Genomic DNA, 20057 nt, shown 5'->3' on the forward strand with positions numbered 1-20057 from the left:
AACATTGTTGCCGCTACTTCTCTCCGTTTATATCTATGACGAATCACGCAGGTACTGTGCTACTCCGCACCGGTACCTACCCGAGAACGTCTAAAAATAGTTCGAATATGAACACTTATTAAAGGTGTTTCGTGGTGATTCAGCACAAGGTAAAAACACGGACTGGAAAATGGATTCATGGTGTACTCGTTTTATATGAATTTTATATTTATATTAACTTTATATTATATGAATTTTGTACTTTTTTGAACACAAAAAACAAACACACATATTAAAAAGTAAAACAATAAAACATCCATAGGCATATGAAAATATATGTCACAATGAAAAAAATAAAATAACAATGGACCTAAAGGTAGAATTTAATTACTTATATTTATTATTTTGATTTTGGAGTGAAATGTATGTCAATACCTATTAAAAGAGGAATTTTGTAGAATGTCCTGATCATGCTTTTCTTCATAGAGAAAGACCAGGTGCTGTCAAGCTTCAATAAAATAGAATAATATATTCTTGAGTAGCAAATAAGCATATCAGAATGTTTTCTTAATGATCATATGTCACTGGAAGACTGCAGTAATGATGCTAAAAATTCAGCTTTGAATCATAGAAATAAATGAAAGTTTCCTAAATAAAAAAGACCAACCCTAAAACAATTCACATTTTAAACATTTCAGATCCATAAAAGACAGTGGCAGACCATGTGAGGACACAGGTGGTGTCTAAAACAGTTGTTTTATTGTGTAAAAAAAACAACTAGACAGAGAGCGTCTGATGGACAGCAGCAGGCTGAAGGGATCCATTTATGACATGCAGCATGAAGAGCGTCGCAGAATGCCGTTGATTTAAGGCACTAATACTGTCCATGATCTGATATGACTGAATATTGTGAGAAATCAGGATTATGTTGTACCTGCATTTGAATTTAAGAATGGTCATAGAAGGTAAATCAGTCCCACATCTGTTCCTGTTTTAATGACACTCTTTTCCTGTTTCAAATCTGTCTGTTCACAGTGGTCAGTACTTATCTCCCAATTCTTATAAATCTTAGACCATAAATACAGTACACTTTTAATGGAGCTATGAATTTGAGGCACATCATTTCATTGGATGAAGTTTGAGAAAACCAGCGCTGGGCTCAGAATATCATAAACCGTAATGACCATCTGCCAGAACAATAAATGAACAGCGAAGAGAGGCGAGAAGATGCGTCTATGATGTCTATGTGTGTTTGAAGAGTGTGATGCACGTGAGAGTTAACGCCGGCGTATGCGCGAGTTTCTCAGGGTAGTGATGCTATGCTATTATGTACATGTGCTATAACGAATGAGTATTACTTTAAGAACAACATTCAGGTCTGTCTGGACTCCTGCGACATATAGTGTGGTCGTCTTTCGAGTAGTCTGCACACGGATCGGTGAATGAAGAGTTCGCAACCAATCAGGGAGAAGAACAAATCGCTGAGGTCACAATCTTTTCCCTAAATGGACTGTATCCTCAGTCAGCTCACAGTAAAGGTGGTTATCATGGGTCAAACACGTGCTCACGCAAGAGATTCATGTTTTGTCTCCGGGTCTCAACAGTCTTTTTAGAGTCACTTCATTTCATCCACCTCTTCTCCTTCCGCTTCTTCCTACATTTCTCCTCCAGTCCATCCAGTAGTGCAGACGTCCCATGTGAGCAGTGTTGTGTGTCTGGGCCTGATTAGAAGTCTGTGTCCCAGCCTGAGTTATCATCAGGTGGTGGCTCTTCATTGTCCTCAGGAAAGCTGTCAAAGTTACTAGTGTCTGTGGATGATGTTAGCTACAAAAAAAAAAAAAAAACTGTTAGCATGCGAATTATACACTTTCGTTAAAGTCTGGGTCTGTAAGATTTTTTTTGTTTTTAAAATCTATTTTGCTCACCAAGGCTGCATTTATTTGATGAAAAAAAAAAATAAAAAAAAAAACAGGAATATGGTGAAATAATATTAGAATTTAAAATAAATATTTTCTGTTAATATATTTTAAAATGTAATTTATTCCTGTGACAGCAAAGCTGAATTTTCAGCATCATCCCTCCAGTCTTCAGTGTCCCATGTTCCTTCAGAAATCATTCTAATATGCTGATTTGGTGGCCTACAATTTATTTGACATTCATTTGAAATATAAATCTTTTGCAACATTAAAAACATCTTTACTGTCACTCTTGAATAATTTAATGCATCCCTGCTGAGCAATAGCATTAATTTATTTTAAGAAAAATATGCAGGGTCAGAAAGCTCTCAGATTTCATGAAGGTGAACAAAGTTCTTACAGGTTTGGAACAACATGAGGGTGAATAATTAATGACAGAATTTTCATTTTCGGGTGAACTATACCTTTAACTATACCTTTAACACTGCTCCGGGTGTGTGTTCACAGTGTGTGTGTGTGTGTGTTCACTGCTCTGTGTGTGTGCATTTCGGATGGGTTAAATGCAGAGCACAAATTCTGAGTATGGGTCACCATACTTGGCTGAATGTCACTTCACTTCACTTCACTTTAAGACTTGTGACCATTACAGCAAAAACCCTGTAATGCATAAAGTACTTGCATAGTATGTTTCTGTTCTAACATCAGTGTAAAATCTGCCTTGCATGAGCGTAAGCACTTACATTAGGTATGATGGGGGGCGTCAGTGTGCCCTTCCTCAATCCGTCCCAGTTAAACCCTTCAAACCATCTGCAAACATGTTCATAACATGAGACGATTCATAAAACTATATCAGCATATTTTTCATGTTCATGTTTTAAAGCAAATATCAAACTCACTTGTGCTTCTGGATGTCTTTGACTCCGTTTTTCAAGTTTCCTAATCTTTCAGACGGCGTGTCTCTAAGAAGAAGAAAAGAGAAATCTGCATTAAAAAGATCTGCTAATAGACAGCCAGTGGGGTTTATAGTGATGCACACACCTGCATAGCTTTTTGATGAGATTGGCAGCATTTTTGGTAATTTTTTTAGGGAATTCTATCATGTCGATGCCTCTAAGAATGATGTTGTATGTTTTCATTGGATCCGGTCCTGAAAAAGGAGGACTGAAAATGGATTTAAAAACCATTGCATGTGTAGTATAAATTATAAATCCTAATACTTTAATAATGTTTAATTAACACACGAAGCCCTGTTCCTTACCTGCCAGTCAGCAGCTCGTACATGAGGATGCCGAGGGACCAGTAATCTGCAGAGATGTCATGACCTTTATTCAGGATGATCTCTGGAGCCACATACTCTGGTGTACCACAGAATGTCCACGTCTTCTTCCCAAAGCCGATCTTCTTAGCAAAGCCAAAATCCACCTTTAAAAGATTTACCCAAGATTTTAATTTTCAAGCTTGAGTCTACTCTGACACAAGCTAAATCTGACTTCTTTAAAGGGACAGTCCATCCAAAAATAAGAACCATTATTTACTAAACTTTTTTTCTTGTCTAATGCAAAATATACATTTTTGAATAATTTTGAATCAATTCAGAATTCATTAAAAAAATCTGTTACAAAAAAAAATCACACTCGTTTAGAATGACATGAGGGTGAGATTTTGAGAAAAATACACCTACTGTATAAGAGGACCAACACGTGAACAGAAGAAAATCATATATATATATATATATACACCTAACAGACTTATTTTTTGTGCACTATCCTTTTATAAGTACTAATTGGTTTGTTATTTTATTATCTAATGTACTAACATTAATAGACTCTTATATGTAGATTCAGCACAATGTTCTAGGTGACTGCAGGCTATTATTGTCTTTTTATCTCATGAAACTACTAGAGGGCGAGAATTAGGTGTCCATATCCAATGCCTTTACTGTCCTCACCAGTTTGGCGTAGCCTCTGTGGTCTAGTATCAGGTTCTCTGGTTTGAGGTCTCTGTATATGATGCCTTTGGAATGCAGGTAAGCGAACGCCTCCACCACACATGCCGTGTAAAAGCGCGTAGTTGAATCATCAAAGTTGCCCCTGTGATTAGGAAAGAAACAGGACTGTTGTGTTGTTGAAATTCAGACAGCAAGTGAACAAAAACACATTGATCTAGAGTGAATTGACAGGTCTCACCGGTCTCTGAGAATAGTCCACAGTTCTCCACCTAAACACGCCTCCATCAGCATATAGAGGTACTTACTGTCCTTAAATGTCCTATAGAGTCTAAGAAAACAAGAGGAACACAGTCAAAACGCCATTCTACAGAATCAGGTTAATCTATTTTCACGTTTCACTTCACATTTCTGATGTCAAAGCTAAAAAATACCTTGATATGTACTTGAAATGTAATGGGGTTTTTTTTCTTCAGAAAAAAACTATCTAATATATTTTTGTTCAGTATTTTTTGTTATTATTATTTAGAATTTTGGGGGAGATTTTATAATACTATGCTATTTATCCTATTTTTATTACCTATTTTTGCCATTAAATGTTTATTCTTTTCATTAATATTCTGTCATTTTTTGACCGATGCCAAGTGCTACTTTATATTTTTTGACCCTTTATCATATCTGAATTATGTCAATTAATGTTTTATTCGTGTGTGTGTGTGTGTGTGTGTTCATAAAAGTCACCAGGTGTCATCTCATTCAAATGTAGCAAAAAATTAGAAATGTAAAAAGTGACAAAAAAGAGACCCATAGGGACAAAATGGACTGTTATCAATAACTAAAATTAATAAATTTAATAAATTTTATAAATTTATAGGAATTTATAAAATTCCTAATTTTAGTTTTGAAGTTGAAGTACTGAAATAAACTAAAAGTACAAACTTGAAAACTTAATAGAATAAAAACTCACCAAAATTATTTAAACTCTAACATGTCAATTATAAAAATGTAAAATATAAAAATTCAATCTAATTCAAAATATAACAAAAACTACAAGAAGATATTACTGACACTAAAATAATACTGGATACAAATCACTGAAGTGTAATGCAGTAGTAGGTACCTGACTATAAAGTCTGAATGTGCCTCCTGCATGATCAGTTTCTCCGAGCGGATGTGCTCCTGTTGTCTCGTGTCCACAATGTGGCGCTTCTTTAAGATCTTCATCGCAAATGTCTTCAACTCATCGCTCTTGAGCTGCACCTGAAAACAAAAGATGGGGAGTTAAAACTATTACTTCAACTTTTTTCTCACACACACACACACAGTTATATCTGAATGAATGACTATAATATTATTAACTTTAATTGCAATACACAATATATTCAAAAATCCACATGTCGTTCTGTGTTACCAGCTCAACACGGCCAAATCCTCCAACACCAAGAGTGTCGATGATGTTGAAGTCAGACAGGTTTAGGTTGGAGAAGAATGCGTTCTCTACCTCGTATCTGCATTTCAACAAGCAGGGAAAAAAAAGTGGAATAAAAGAAAAGTGAATGGAAGAAAAATCGCAGTTATTCCCTTGGTCTGTCTAGTGGGGCAACCCAAAACTCAAATCTCATGTAATTTTCATCAGTGTTTGTCTAGATCACAGCACTGCACAAGCAAGATATATTCTGACACTTCATAAGGTGCATTCTGGGATGCTTTTTAAATGGAAATGAATAGTATATTTGTTTAAACAGGATTATTACTATCCGATTATTATTATTATCATTATTATTATTTTAATGACTTTAGTTTAAGTCCTGAAGGGCAATGTAAACATACCTCATTCAGTCTATCTTTTCTGTATTAATGTATATGTTATGTATAACCAGAAAAAATGGGATAAAAAAAATTTGAAATTTGGCAAACAATTATAGGTTACTTTTTGTTGCTATAATATAATATTTTATTTTGAATGCAACTAAACAGGGTTTTGGCTGTGAAAATCAAGGAGTTTGCATCAGATCACCTTCATGAAAATATTTTTTATTCATCACTGATATTTGCAAAGATCATACAGATGATTAATTAGAGGTCAGAATGGCATAAGGATTCTATGACATTGCAACTAAATTGCTGCTGGATGTCTGTTTGCAGACTGTCCTGTGACCTGGATACTGTCATATTTTCCTCCAATCAAAGTGCTTATATGAGGCCATGATGCAGAACTGGCCAATCAAATCCCTTCGCTTGAGCCATGGCCAATGACACGATTGAGCTGCAGTTTAGCTTGGCAAAAACCGCTTTGCAGTGTCACACAGAGTTTAAGATTTTCCATGCACACTGCCAAGGGTCGTAAAAACCAGCAGACATACGCAAAGCGTGCTTTAGATATTATTCAATCCTTTTCACATAATCAGTTACTAGGCTGGCAGGGTCAGGGATGTACAGAGCTGGCATGATCTTTAATGCACAAACAAGAGTGCAGTTTTGGAAAGAGGCATGGATACAAGCCACAACTCTTGTTAAGACTATAAACAGAAGATATTCATTCTCCAGCTGCAAGCACACAGTGGATTGCACAAAGTGACTTTTTAATCCAGCTTTCAGTCCTTTCAGCCATCTGAAAACATCCCCTGCATTCAAATGTGTGTCGCATGTCTTAACTCAATAAACGAAAGCATAATTGAGATTAAAACTCTCAAGGAAGAAACAGGCATGTGTATGTGTGACCATCAGGGGGAAAAAAAAAGTCAAATTTGTGACAGTGGTGCTAGCTTCCAACCTTCTTTGTGCCCATGCATGCTGATAAAAAGGTCTGGCACCTAGCAACACTGACATGATTTTCACATTTCTGCTAGACAATTTACTGATATTTTATGCCTGCGGAATCAACAAAATTAGTTTTAAAACCGCTTTGATTAAAATATTAACCTGGAAGGCACTGCTGATTATTGGGTCATGGTTTCTCTAATTCATTGTTGGTGTAATAGTTAATTTTGATTGACCACAAGGTGGCAACATGGAGCTTTATAGGTTCTTTATGGACTGCATCTTATGTATTTTGCAATGTCTTGATTTCGATGTGCATTACTGCAACTTAAAAGTATTTTTTTTTTTAAATGGAAGGATCAGTAAAAATTATTTGTATGATTATTATTAATAAAAATAAATTATACCGTTTTTTAATAGGTTAAAAGTATAGAAAATAAGTTATAAGGTAATATGTTTATAATAATAAAAAGTAAAATATGGCAACATTTTAAATAATATAACATTTAACTAAGTAAAATATTTTTTTCATAATTATTTGTAAAAAATAAACTAACAAATATTTTAATACATTTGGAGATATTTTGTCTTTTGTATTTGCAATGGCTTGATATCAATTGCACATTCATTACTGTGCATTTATATATACGTGAACCTGAACCAAAAAACAAGTCATAAGGGTATTTTTTATTTTTTTATTTTATTTATTTATTTATTTATTGAATTGCATAAATAAATTAGCTGAATACATCCATTGATGTATGTTTGTTAGGATAGGACAATAATTGGCTGAGATACAACTATTTGAATATCTGAAATCCGATGGTGCAAAAAATTAATTAATAAATTAATTTAAAAATTCAAAGCATTAAGAAAATCGGCCTTTAAGTTCTTAGCAATGCATATTACTAAAATTATGTTTTGATATACTGTATTTACGGTAGGAAATTTACAAAATATCTTGATGGAACATGATCTTTACTTATATCCTAATGATTTTTGGCATAAAATAAAAATAGATAATTTTGACCCATACAATGTATTGTTGGCTATTTCTACAAATACACCTGTGCGACTTATGACTGGTTTTGTGGTATATCTGTATATACACACACTGCATATATATTTTAATATGAAGCCAAGAGGAGTGTTCAAAACTTGATAAGATATTTTTGCATTTCTGTTTGGTGCTCTTAGTGATGCAGAAATGACACCTTAAGTCCAGGAGATCTGTACACACTTGTCTCATTAGAGTGTTCTCTATCTGTCAGCGTGGCAGCTGGAGATTTATTTACAGGTTTGTAGTTTGGATAACGGGGGATGCAGTGCAGGAGGTGACAGCTGTAGATGTGTCTTAATAAGCTTTAATCTATGAAAGTCACACAGGCTGCAGACACCTCTTCATTATTCATCAGAGCTCATTTACATTGCAGATGAGCAGATAAGAGGAGGATAAGTTTCTATTTCGGTTTAGATATGACAGAAGTGGGAACTGAGTTTTTGAACTGTCCCAGAATCCCTCTTTCTCTCTCTGTGTGTCTGATATTCTCTCAGTGAAATGTGATAAGGTTTCACATTTCTCTGAACGGATTATTTTCTCATCGCCGCACAATGATTGCATCGCTTTCTCATCATGTTTCTTCAGATCATGAACAGTTGCTGGATCTTATATAACATGTCTTCTGCATGCTAGCACAGCCTTTTCTGCTTTACAGCTCTAGAGTTACAGTAAACATCCTTGAGTTGCCCTTTGACAACTGCATTGTAATTGTTGCTAGACTTTTGCATTTTACTAGTACCAACCAAATCAGAAAAAGTTTGGGGTCAGTAAGATCTATTTATTAATTCTTTCTTTTATTCACTATTAAGGATGCATTCAATTGATGAAAAGTGACAGGAAAGACATTTATAATGTTACAAAAGATTTATATTTTGAATAAATGTTGTTCTTTTGAACTTACTATTCAAATATTTTATCAAGGTAGCTGCACAGCTATATTCATCTTTCATCTTCATATGAGAATTGTTTCTGAAGAATCATGTGACACTGAAGACTGGAGTAACGATGCTGGAAATTCAGCTTTGTATCACAGAAATACATTACATTTTAAAATATATTAAGATTGAAAACATCACTTGAATAATTCAATTGTATTTTAAATATTATTTAAAAACAGTTTTTGCTGTATTTTGATGAGCATAAGAGACTTCTTTCAAAAACCTTGAAATATCTTACTGACCAAAACCTTTAACCCTGTGCTCAACATCATCTTGTCTCAAACAAAACTCAACTGAACAAAAAACAAAATTTAATATTTTTCCCAAACGTTATGCTTTGAACAACCATAACTGTAACAGCATGGAAGCCTGTAAATATGACTTTGTTTCTCATCACTCACCAACCGATAAACCTGGTTCGCATTTAGAAATTGTAAAAAAGCCAACATATTATTGGAGCAATTTTTCTGTGCGATATGCATCAGATTCTACATAAACAGATATGGACATGACATCACTAACTCAACTAACATACTGTCCACGATTCTTTTGATAGCGTCATGTCATATAAAAAGATACATTTCCCTTGTGGTGATGAAGTGATATAGAAAAAATATTACAAACGGATCTGGGGAAGAAAACAGAATAAGAACGTCTTCGAAGATGATTTGACCTACTTTGCTTTTGCCTCTGCGTCTTCACTGCTTTTGTTGGACATGTCTTCCAGACCTCCAATCAGGTGTTTGTATGAGCTAAAAAATGGCACAAACAGAAAGATTTCATCTTTATTACAAATACACTACTGTGCAGGAAATCAGCAATATTGTGAAATATTACTACAATAAAAAAATAAAAATAAAAATATATATATATATATATATATATATATATATATATATATATATATATATATATACATATACATATACACACACACACACACACATATATATACAGTAATCTGTATTAAAATTGATAATTTCATTAGAAACGTCTAATGTGAGAACATATCTGCACATATATTTAACTTTTAAGAATGAACTCATGTAAAGTTGAAGATCTATCCCTCAAATGACTGTTAATTTTTATTTCATGTCTTTTTCTTAACTTAGAAAGTCAGTACTAATATATAGTGAAAATTTAATATCTAAATGAAATACTTCAGATTGAAATGTACCATAATCAGGAAAGAGAGTTTTCCCCGCCGGAGGGCACATATGCGCTTCTCTCTCTCTGTCTGTCTCAATCTTTCCAGCTTATTGACACACGTGACACTTTAGCTATTTAGGTTGAGCTTGATTTATTGAGTTCTATAAGGGAGCAGATAAGCACTTCAAACCCACAGATTCTGTGTTACACACACACACACAAATAGAAAGACCAGTGTAAAATCCACAGATGTTCAATGAACTGGAAAACCTGGACTGAATTACTTCTGCTGGAATGTCAGTGACACTTGTGATGTTTAAGCAGTGTATATAAAAAAACTCTTGGCACAAGATAAACGTGACATATACTCACTCTCTGTCAATCACAAGGCAGGTGACAGACTCTGCTGCGATGACATTAGCTGTTCTGACATCCTCCCTGTTCAAAAAACACAGGCGCAGTACAAAGATATAATAAATGTAAATATATTAGTTTAAATATTACAACTACAATAATAATAAATATTGTATTCATTTGAACATTTAAATAAAATGTTAATACTATTAAAGTAATTATAGATAAATATGTTAATATTAATTTAAAAAATTAAAGCTATTAAAATGAATTATAAGTATCCTAAATATAATGTATAATATACAAATGTTTAATACTATTTATAATTATAATAATTCATAATTATACATAAATATTCAAATGTATGTTTACAGTAATAAAACAACACAAAATTAAAACAACACAAATAAAAAATAAATATGTATATACACATACATATAAAGAGAAAAGTCAATTTATAATCAATTGTGTAAGCACAATTTATATTAGTTCACAAAATTGAAAATAATTTTGATTTAAAGTCATGAGTCAAATAAATTACTAAAATAGTTATTCAAATCTAAATTATAATATCTAAATTATCAGTTTCAACTGATCAAAGAATGAAGTCAGCGTGCCTCAGAGTTTGCAGACTGTCCTCTTCCTCACTGTCGCCCCAGTCGCAGTCATCAGAGTCTGAATCCCACTCTGACCTCATGATGCTTTGTGTTTCCACTACCGTCTGACCAGAGCACTGCTATACGCATGCATATACTACTACAGTACAGTACGCTAAAACAATCACTATGTGACATCTGTCCCATCACTGGCAGTTCTGTCTGAAGAAAGAGCTCTCACACACAGCTCTCTGAATGCAAAAAGGGCTGGACACTAAATGGTAAACACACACATGCACGCGCAGTGTCTGCTCCTGTGTCCAACTGCAAATACTGCCGGACACCACACACACACACACACACACACACACACACACACACGCACGCACACACCGGATCCATTTCTAGCGAAACACACTTATACTTGCAGAGGTGAGAATTCTTCACAACACATCGGCTCTAAAGCTGTCACAGCACAAATACACAATAACGCTACTTCAAAGGTCACAGCTGCTGCACAATATTACTGAACACAAAGAGACAGAGGAGAAGAGGAAATCTGTCATCATTTACTCACTTTCAATGACATTCTAAACCCATATAAAATTCATTCTTCCTTTAAACACAAAATATTTTTTGCAGAATGCTAAAATAACTTTTTTTCTTAAAACAGCTGCACAAAAGGACAAAAAACTACCTTTATATAGGTACAGAATTATTGTAGAGTGCTTTTATTTTTATTTAACTGTCTTGATCCCTATTTATGTTCAATATGTGTACAATTTAGATTTTTTGGTGAACTATCCCAGGAGTGTGGGTCAGTGTGCTGTAAGTGGGACACGTTCACCAGCTTGAGGAAACACGGCATGAAAAACCGATATCATCAGCTCTGCCAAACGTGTCTGTGAACCAATCAGGTGTCAAATGCTTCAGAATGCACATAGACACACATATGAATTTAATTCCAGGATCAAGAGATTCTTTTATGAAGTTCTGGACACGGTTAATGATCTCCGTAAAGCGTGAGCTCTTACAGGACAGCATTTAATTGATCTCCGAGGAATCAGACTGACCGCACACAATGTTCTGGCCTATATTTCACCTCCGATCACAACCTCGCAGCTCGCATCAGAAGACTGCCGAGCAGGACACCTGATACACAACGGAGCATATCAGCATGCTCTCAGGATCACTGTTTCTTAGTAACACAACCAAACGCGGGATTATAATCAGAGTAAACAGTCCCCTTAAACCAGACACCACTACAGGAAAAGAATAGAATAGAACAGAATAAAGCACACTTAAATAGAACAAAACCGAATGGAATGGAGCATGATAAACATGAAGACAATAGAATAGAAATGAATGGAATAAAAGGGATCATTCACCCAAAAAAAATTAAATTAAGTCATTATTAAGTTACCCTGTTGATGTTTTAGACAACAAAAAGAGAAAAAAATGGAGTTTATGCTCGTCCATATAATGGGAGTGACAAGGAACCAGCTTCAAACTTTTAAGAAAAAAAAAAAAGTATCTAAATACTGTAAAGTACCACAGATTGATCACACATGACTTGTGCCCCACTGTCCAAGTGTTATGAGGGCATGTGATAAGGTTTGGTAAAAAAAAAAAAATCTATCAAAACACTTCACTAAAAAGTGCAGTGCAGCCTAGAAAGTGTACAAAAGTAAAGTATAGGCTACATGTACTTTCTTCTTTGAGGTAAATATCTCTTGACAGATGTAAATTCAAGAACCCGCTTTGGTCAAGTATATGCACAAATTCGTTTTTTGTCTCATTAACTAGTGACCACTCTGTGATACTATTGCTTTTTCACATATTTTGTATGGACGAGCATGAGCTGGACATTTTTTTCCATGAGCCGGGACTCAAACGGTGGTGCAAGATTTTGTTTAATAAAACTCCTGAATAAACCTGTTTTTATTCAGTCATAAGAGAAAGTGAGCGAACAGTGCTTTTAAAGATTGTGTGAATGTAATGTCATGTGTTTGCTATGCAAGCGCAGCCGCTCTAAACAGATTACGATTCCAAAACTTCTTACAATTCCAAGAGTGCTTTTATAAGCAGCCACAAGATGGCACCACATCCTTTAAAAACTAATATCTCACAAAAACCTGCCCAGGGGTGCGTTTCTCAAAACCATAGCTGCTAACTAAGTTAGCAACTTTGTTGGTTGCAATGCAATTTCCTATTGCTAACAGGTTAGCAACTATGGTTTTGGGAAACGCACCCCAGGTCACTTTTTACCATATGATCAAAATACTTTTTTCATGTTATTATTATATTATTATTACTATAACACTTTTAATGAGGAATTTTCATTCCCATAATGCATTAAGATTTTTTTCATAATTCTCAGAAGTGATTGTTATCCAGTTCCTATTAATGTAATTTATTACTATAAATATCTTTTTCTCATTAAAAGAAACAAGATTGAGATTTTCTGCATTAAATGATGTTTTTGGAGGTTGAAAATGTCAAAAAGCAAAAACTAGACCTAAAAGCAGACTGTTTATCTTTAATTATATGTGAATCTTATAAAACCTTGACAGGTTATGAGAAACCGTCTTGGATGTGCCTCCAAATATCCAGTTTAGAGTTTAAATTTGGCATTAACTCTGACTTTAACAGTAGTGTAGAGGACAGTCTCACCCCTGTAGGGCTTTTTCCCCAAAAGAGTCTCCTTTCCCCATAGAACGCAAATAGACGGGCTCCTGACCTGGACAGTCCTCTTGAGTCATCGTCACCTGGGCGAGGTGAGAACAAGAGGAAGAGATATTAGCATGGGATCATCTTCACACCATCACTGCTTGCTCTTTGCACTGAAATAGACTCACCTTTCCTTTACTGATAATGAAGAATGTGTCTCCTCTTGCCCCCTGGCGAATGATGTAGTCGCCATCCTCATAGTGGGTCTAGAGAGAGAAAATTGAGGATGTCAAGATGATATGGAAACAGATGATGGAGAAAAATACAGGTGACACTTTCTACGAAGACGGTATGAATAAAGGATGTGCCGACACAAGACCCAGCAGATTTCTAAATGGAAAAGAGGAGCACAACATCTCTCTGACCTTCGGTGTGCTATCTAAGACCTTGACCTCCAGACACATTGGTCTGAAATCAGATACGACCAGCAAATAGGAAACCGAAGCCCACAAAGACTGACACAAGCAAACACTTTGTTCTAACATCACCTAGAGTCTGACCTCCAACAAAACATCCACATACACACCTGCAGTGACAGGAGACAACATTTTCATTTATTATCCACAAAATGATCATAAATAAAAAACTTATAATTCAGAACAACAAATTCTACCAGGATTTATATACTTAAAATGTAAATTAAATCATATATTTTTACTTGCATGCTTGCGAGACATTTGTAAAACAAAATATGTAAAAATAAATTTTTGTTTGTATTTTTATTATTTGCAACAGATTTCACAATGACAGATTTTTGCTAGAAAAATCTTAATGGTCCTAAAATTATATGTTTCTTTGTTAAAATACATTGCTGTATTTATATTTTTAATGAATGATATGAATAAAAGTAAAGATTTTATAATAAAAACCCTATAAATTAATTGATATGTATGATGTAATTTTGTAGATATGATTTAGATATCCAATAAAAAAATCTGAATATCATCACCTAACTAAACATCACGTGCAAATAACATACTCATAACTTTTGAGAATAAAGTGTCCAAAAATGTCTTGATTTTGAACAGTATATCTATTATTTTCTATTTATAAGTGTATGTTTGTTGTATTTAAGTGTAGCTTAGATGTAAAAATGTTTTTTAAGTACAGTTGTAGCTAGACTGTTTAAGATGAGTGAATACTTCCCAATGGAAAGCACTCAAGTCAGTGTGAATATTCAGTAATGTTAAGATTCAGATATATCTGGACTCTAAATTCATGCAGCTACTGTGTATGTGCAATTAATGGAGGAGCTGCATCAAATAGAAGTGACCACATAGATGATGACAGAAGGAAAAATTCCACCCTTTCATTCTTTTCATTTTCATCTCCAACATAATTACACATGCAAAATTATCATTTACATTCAAAAAGCTTTACATTCAAAAAGCTTTTTCTTTTAAGGTCAATTATTAGCTGAAGAGACTCCCTTCCACTCTCTGCAAATGACATTGCCATTGAAATCCATTTAAAAGTAGATGTGTGTTTTGATGTAAATTAAAACATTAACAAGCATCAGTGTTGTTATTGTTAACTAAAAGCTATTAAAATATTTTGTGGTACTCAAAATAACGCTGAAATAAAATATTGGAGAACTTGGAAAATGTTGCCTTGATAAATAACAGAATTTTTTTTAATTTGACATAGTAAAATGATAAAATATAAGCGAATTAAATTTAAATAGAAATATAAAAAAAACTAAACTAATACAAAAATGTAACATTTAAAATCAAACCCAATTCAAAATATTAATACTGCAGTAAAATAGTCAATATTATTAAAGTTGGCAGGCAACATAAACACAGTGAATATTTCATTATATTACAGTAGATATAATATACCAGAGACCAACATTATAATGTGTATGTCAGAAACGGAGCTGTATCCACTCAATCCATTTTGTTTATAATGCTGTCAGTGTTTCACTGTCACTGTCCAAACGGTACAAATCTGATAGTGTCTGTATTAGACATATTGAACATAAATGCAATTAATATTAAGAGCCAAACCAATTTCTGAGTTGCTGTGTTATTGTTATGAGGCTGTGAATCATGTTTTATCACAAAGGCGAACCACAGCTACTGCAATATTATCAACAAATCCACAAAGAATGGAAAACAACAACCTTTAACCCCTAAACACGGGGAGCTGTGGGTCTCCATCACTCACTCCCCAGTGATAAACGTTATATGCTGACGAGGTGAAGAGGTGATGTGGACCTCTGCGAAAGATAGACTGACTGATGACATAGATATTCACAATGACTAATCTTTTCATGCTATTCTTTGATAAAACGTTGATTTTGCTCCTTTGATGCTTTGTGCAAAGTGGACCTCATATGTTGACTGTCTGAGAACCGGTTATTCTCCAGCTTATTCAGGACGAGAGAGTACAAACAGCTCTATGATTCACTCCACTACAACTTATTAAACCATGTGCATTCACTACAAGACAAGAAGGCCTAAAAATGCTCCCAAATTATTGATGAAATGAATGAGGAGCTTTTATAATTTGAGTTGTGAGTCTTTCAATTGCTGAAAAGAAGTCCCTGATGGATTTTTTCACATTCCCAGGCTTAAAGTGAATACTTCAAAATATTTCAGCAGAAATGCATTTACATTTTCTTGGCAGGTGCTTTCTTAAAGTGAGTAATTTGTACTTTTTTTATCTGAACTTCTTACAGTTTTTTTCAGTTGCTTTGGTACATTTCTTGAATCATCCTTGAGATTGGCAAAACAGTAAGTGCATTTCTCAAAACAACTCGTACAAATAGCAAAACACCATGGATTATCTGCAAAAGCAAGTCTCTTGCTCAAAATCCTTAGTTCATCTCTCAAAAATAAATATCTGTGTCAATGAACATGTCAGTGCCATCAGAATGACAAGTCCTTGTGTCATAGTTTACGGATAAGACAGTCAAATCACTTCATGTTGTCAATATAACACTGTACTCTGGGGGGATGCTCTGATGTAACCATGGGAACATTTTGGATGACAGTTACTGTATTGAACAGTATGCCATATGCTTATGTATGCCATATATCAATTTCAAAATTACAGATTTACACATTACTGTATGTGGGATATTGATTGAAAGAGACTGGATAGAATTCCCAGTTACACTTTTACTAGTGGTCTGACCCAAAAAATAATAATAAAAAAACCTTTACAATGTCATTGTGATATAGAAAAGGAAAAAGAAATATGGGCACAAAGATGAAAATAAGTAAATTTTCAGAATTTGTAACTCTTGTGCTGTCCTCTGTCTATACAGTATAAGCTCTCCAACTGAAGATTCATAAGATGAACCTTTGAGCTATTTCATTTAATGACTTATACGATGAACTGAAGACTAGATGTTTTGGGGGGTAAGACTATTGCACAGAATACTATGTAATACATTTTGAGCGACATGACATTAGCAACTGATAATGCAGGAAACCACAGATAAATGTGCATAATCAATTGCATGAATGTACAAAAGCAATCACAACTTGTTCAAAAGAATGAGAAACTGGTTTTATGATGTGTATAAATGACTAGATGATGTGGAGGTTGTACAAGTAGTTTTGAGAATTTTCTTTCTGATTTGAGAAATGCACCAAAGTGTCTGAGAAAAACTGTAACGTCCAATTTTAGGGTGGATTTTACTCCCTTATTTGTCTCAACCAATAGGTCAAAGTTTGAAAGCAGTTTTTACTCAAAAGTTGCTCCAGAAGGATGGAGCAGTAAGTAAGTATCACGTGTTAGTTTTCCAAATTGCCTTTCTGAAAGACCTTCTTGCCACTCTGTAAGGTTAATGTTGCTAAAGCTACCACTGTCTGTCTGTTTTAACTGATGCTGCTCTCACGTGCTACCAGAATGATCGTGAATAGGCAAATGGGAGTTAAAATTGCATATGAAAAAAATGTGAAGACGACTGCTGGAATTAGTTGAGCTCATAAAGTTTGTAATAGGTATTGCTGGGTGCTTGAGCTCTTGAAGCTCCACCCTCTTCCCTGGAGCACCAGCTCATTTTCATCTAAAGGGGAAGACATAAAAATTATGTTTTGGCTCATACCCTAAAAGTGCCAATTTTAACCAGCTATAAAAAATGATCTGTAAAGTATTTTGAGTTAAAACTTCAGATACACACTCTGGGGACATCAGAGACTTATTTTTGTGAAAAGGGGAGTTGCTGTGTTATTGTTATGAGGCTGTGAATCATGTTTTATCACAAAGGCGAACCACAGCTACTGCAATATTATCAACAAATCAACAAAGAATGGAAAACAACAACCTTTAACCCCTAAACACGGGGAGCTGTGGGTCTCCATCACTCACCACTCCATGGTGTTTTGCTATTTGTACGAGTTGTTTTGAGAAATGCACTTACTGTTTTGCCAATCTCAAGGATGATTCAAGAAATGTACCAAAGCAACTGAAAAAAACTGTAAGAAGTTTAAGAACTGTAAGAAGGATGGAGCAGTAAGTAAGTATCACGTGTTAGTTTTCCAAATTGCCTTTCTGAAAGACCTTCTTGGCACTCTGTAAGGTTAATGTTGCTAAAGCTACCACTGTCTGTCTGTTTTAACTGATGCTGCCCTCACGTGCTACCAGAATGATTGTGAATAGGCAAATGGGAGTTAAAATTGCATATGAAAAAAATGTGAAGACGACTGCTGGAATTAGTTGAGCTCATAAAGTTTGTAATAGGTATTGCTGGGTGCTTGAGCTCTTGAAGCTCCACCCTCTTCCCTGGAGCACCAGCTCATTTTCATCTAAAGGGGAAGACATAAAAATTATGTTTTGGCTCATACCCTAAAAGTGCCAATTTTAACCAGCTATAAAAAATGATCTGTAAAGTATTTTGAGTTAAAACTTCACATACACACTCTGGGGACATCAGAGACTTATTTTTGTGAAAAGGGGAATAATAGGTCCCCTTTTAACCATTTAAAAACGGCTTTGTATTTTAAAAGAAAAAAATAGCAAGTTATTGTAAACTAAAACTATTAAAAATAGTTTTTGGTACTTCAAACTTTAAAACTTGAATGAATACTTGGAATGTTGTCTTGGAAGCTAACTGAAATATGTACTAAAAAATAAATAAAATAAAAAAAGAAATAAAACTTAAACAGGATATCTTTAGATTCCTTTAATATTAGCTTATCTATCTAACAACAATTACAAGTATATAAGTGGTAAGTTTGAATGCTGGGCAATCAGTGCACAAAGATAAAAATGCTTAGATTTATTTACATTTGTGTTTGCTTAAGGATCAGGAAGATCTCTAACCTCCTCAAGGACATCAGCCAGCTTGCTCAGTATTTGTTCTGGAAGAGCCCGGAACGTCAGGACACTGTCAATGAGAGACAACTTACATCATTACACTGTTAAAATGAAACAATCACATGTGACTTTATTCAGCATTGTCTTCTCTTCCGGGTCTGTTGTGAGCGCATTCATGACGCTGCTGATGTACGACGCTTCTGACATCTTTTCTTTGTTATTGGGCACACCAGAAAACACATCAGCAGCATCCTGGGTCAACAGTCACAGCAGTCGCACTCACAACTTGATGATGTTTTTCTTACCTTTCTGGACATGGACAGACTACTGTACATACATTTTCAATGGAGGGTCAGAGAGCTCTCAGACTAAATCTTAAATATCTTAAACTGTGTTCCGAAGATGAACGGAGGTCTCACGGGTTTGGAACGACATGAGGGTGAGTCATTAATGACATGATTTAAATTTTTAGGTGAACTAACCCTTTAATGTTATGTAACTTCAGTGTTAAATCCTTAAAAATAACACAAGTATTTCATTATTATCCTCAGAAAATTTCAACACTTTTCAATTTAAATTCACACACTTTATGTAATTCAGTGCTTGTTCTCACTGTACACTGGGTGAATTTTTAGTCTGACTTGATATGGTTGAAACAGCTGGTCATTATCACACATTGAAGTAAACACATAGCTTCTCTCTGCAACAATAATATCCCTCAATCACCATGATACAACATTTCTAAACATATCTGGTCATGTGTTGCGTAATGGAGAAAAAGGTTTTTGTCTGGCTAATCGCTAAACGCTGAGCTAATTTGCCACAAAGCCAAGGCATTATCTGCATTACATAATAAAAGCTTTAATTTATCTAAATCTAAATGAATCATGTTTAGGATGAGATGGCATGGGAGGCCAACTGATCCTCTGTCCTGAGGGACCGTAGATTGTCCCTGATGAGATTTGGGCATCTTTGTCTGTTGCATTAGCAAACGCACACACGTTTTAAGGGACGGGCTGAGTCCATGTTTCAATGCCATGTGTCATGAGATGATCATACATCAATAGCTGCTCCTGCATAAATATTTCACATGTCATAAAAAATTCAAGAGTCCATTAAAGTCTCCTGTTACAGTTTAGTGTAAGACTGCATCAGAGAAACCTAAAGGTGTCATGGATACACAGATTACACACAGGCCACTCTGAGCTAATATTTGGTATGAAATTGACAAGATATATATATATATATATATATATATATATATATTACTTTATATGTTATTTATTTACTGTAATATAGATTGCTATAGTATTCACTCAGTAATAAAAGCACAGATTGGTATTTTTTAACAATCTTAAT

At 34.5% G+C, this 20057-nt stretch overlaps 1 protein-coding gene across 2 annotated transcripts in view; it reads right to left on the minus strand.

Annotated features, from left to right (window-relative positions):
- Nucleotides 1-1573: 1573 nt before the first annotated feature.
- The window catches only part of prkg1a (protein kinase cGMP-dependent 1a), a 57894-nt gene continuing 39410 nt past the window's right edge, over nucleotides 1574-20057 (minus strand). For both annotated transcript variants that reach the window (XM_059565827.1, XM_059565826.1), the window contains exons 5-18: nucleotides 18705-18768; nucleotides 13556-13633; nucleotides 13371-13465; nucleotides 10120-10185; nucleotides 9276-9350; nucleotides 5252-5348; nucleotides 4961-5100; nucleotides 4082-4171; nucleotides 3844-3985; nucleotides 3154-3317; nucleotides 2934-3056; nucleotides 2792-2854; nucleotides 2636-2702; nucleotides 1574-1803 (exon numbers count right to left, since the gene is read on the minus strand). In XM_059565827.1, the coding sequence (XP_059421810.1) occupies nucleotides 1705-1803; nucleotides 2636-2702; nucleotides 2792-2854; nucleotides 2934-3056; nucleotides 3154-3317; nucleotides 3844-3985; nucleotides 4082-4171; nucleotides 4961-5100; nucleotides 5252-5348; nucleotides 9276-9350; nucleotides 10120-10185; nucleotides 13371-13465; nucleotides 13556-13633; nucleotides 18705-18768 (1363 nt within the window). In that variant the 3' untranslated portion in view covers nucleotides 1574-1704. The remainder of the gene's footprint in view (nucleotides 1804-2635; nucleotides 2703-2791; nucleotides 2855-2933; nucleotides 3057-3153; nucleotides 3318-3843; nucleotides 3986-4081; nucleotides 4172-4960; nucleotides 5101-5251; nucleotides 5349-9275; nucleotides 9351-10119; nucleotides 10186-13370; nucleotides 13466-13555; nucleotides 13634-18704; nucleotides 18769-20057) is intronic.

This window comes from Carassius carassius, chromosome 14, assembly GCF_963082965.1.
Source record: "Carassius carassius chromosome 14, fCarCar2.1, whole genome shotgun sequence".
Lineage (NCBI taxonomy): Eukaryota > Metazoa > Chordata > Actinopteri > Cypriniformes > Cyprinidae > Carassius > Carassius carassius.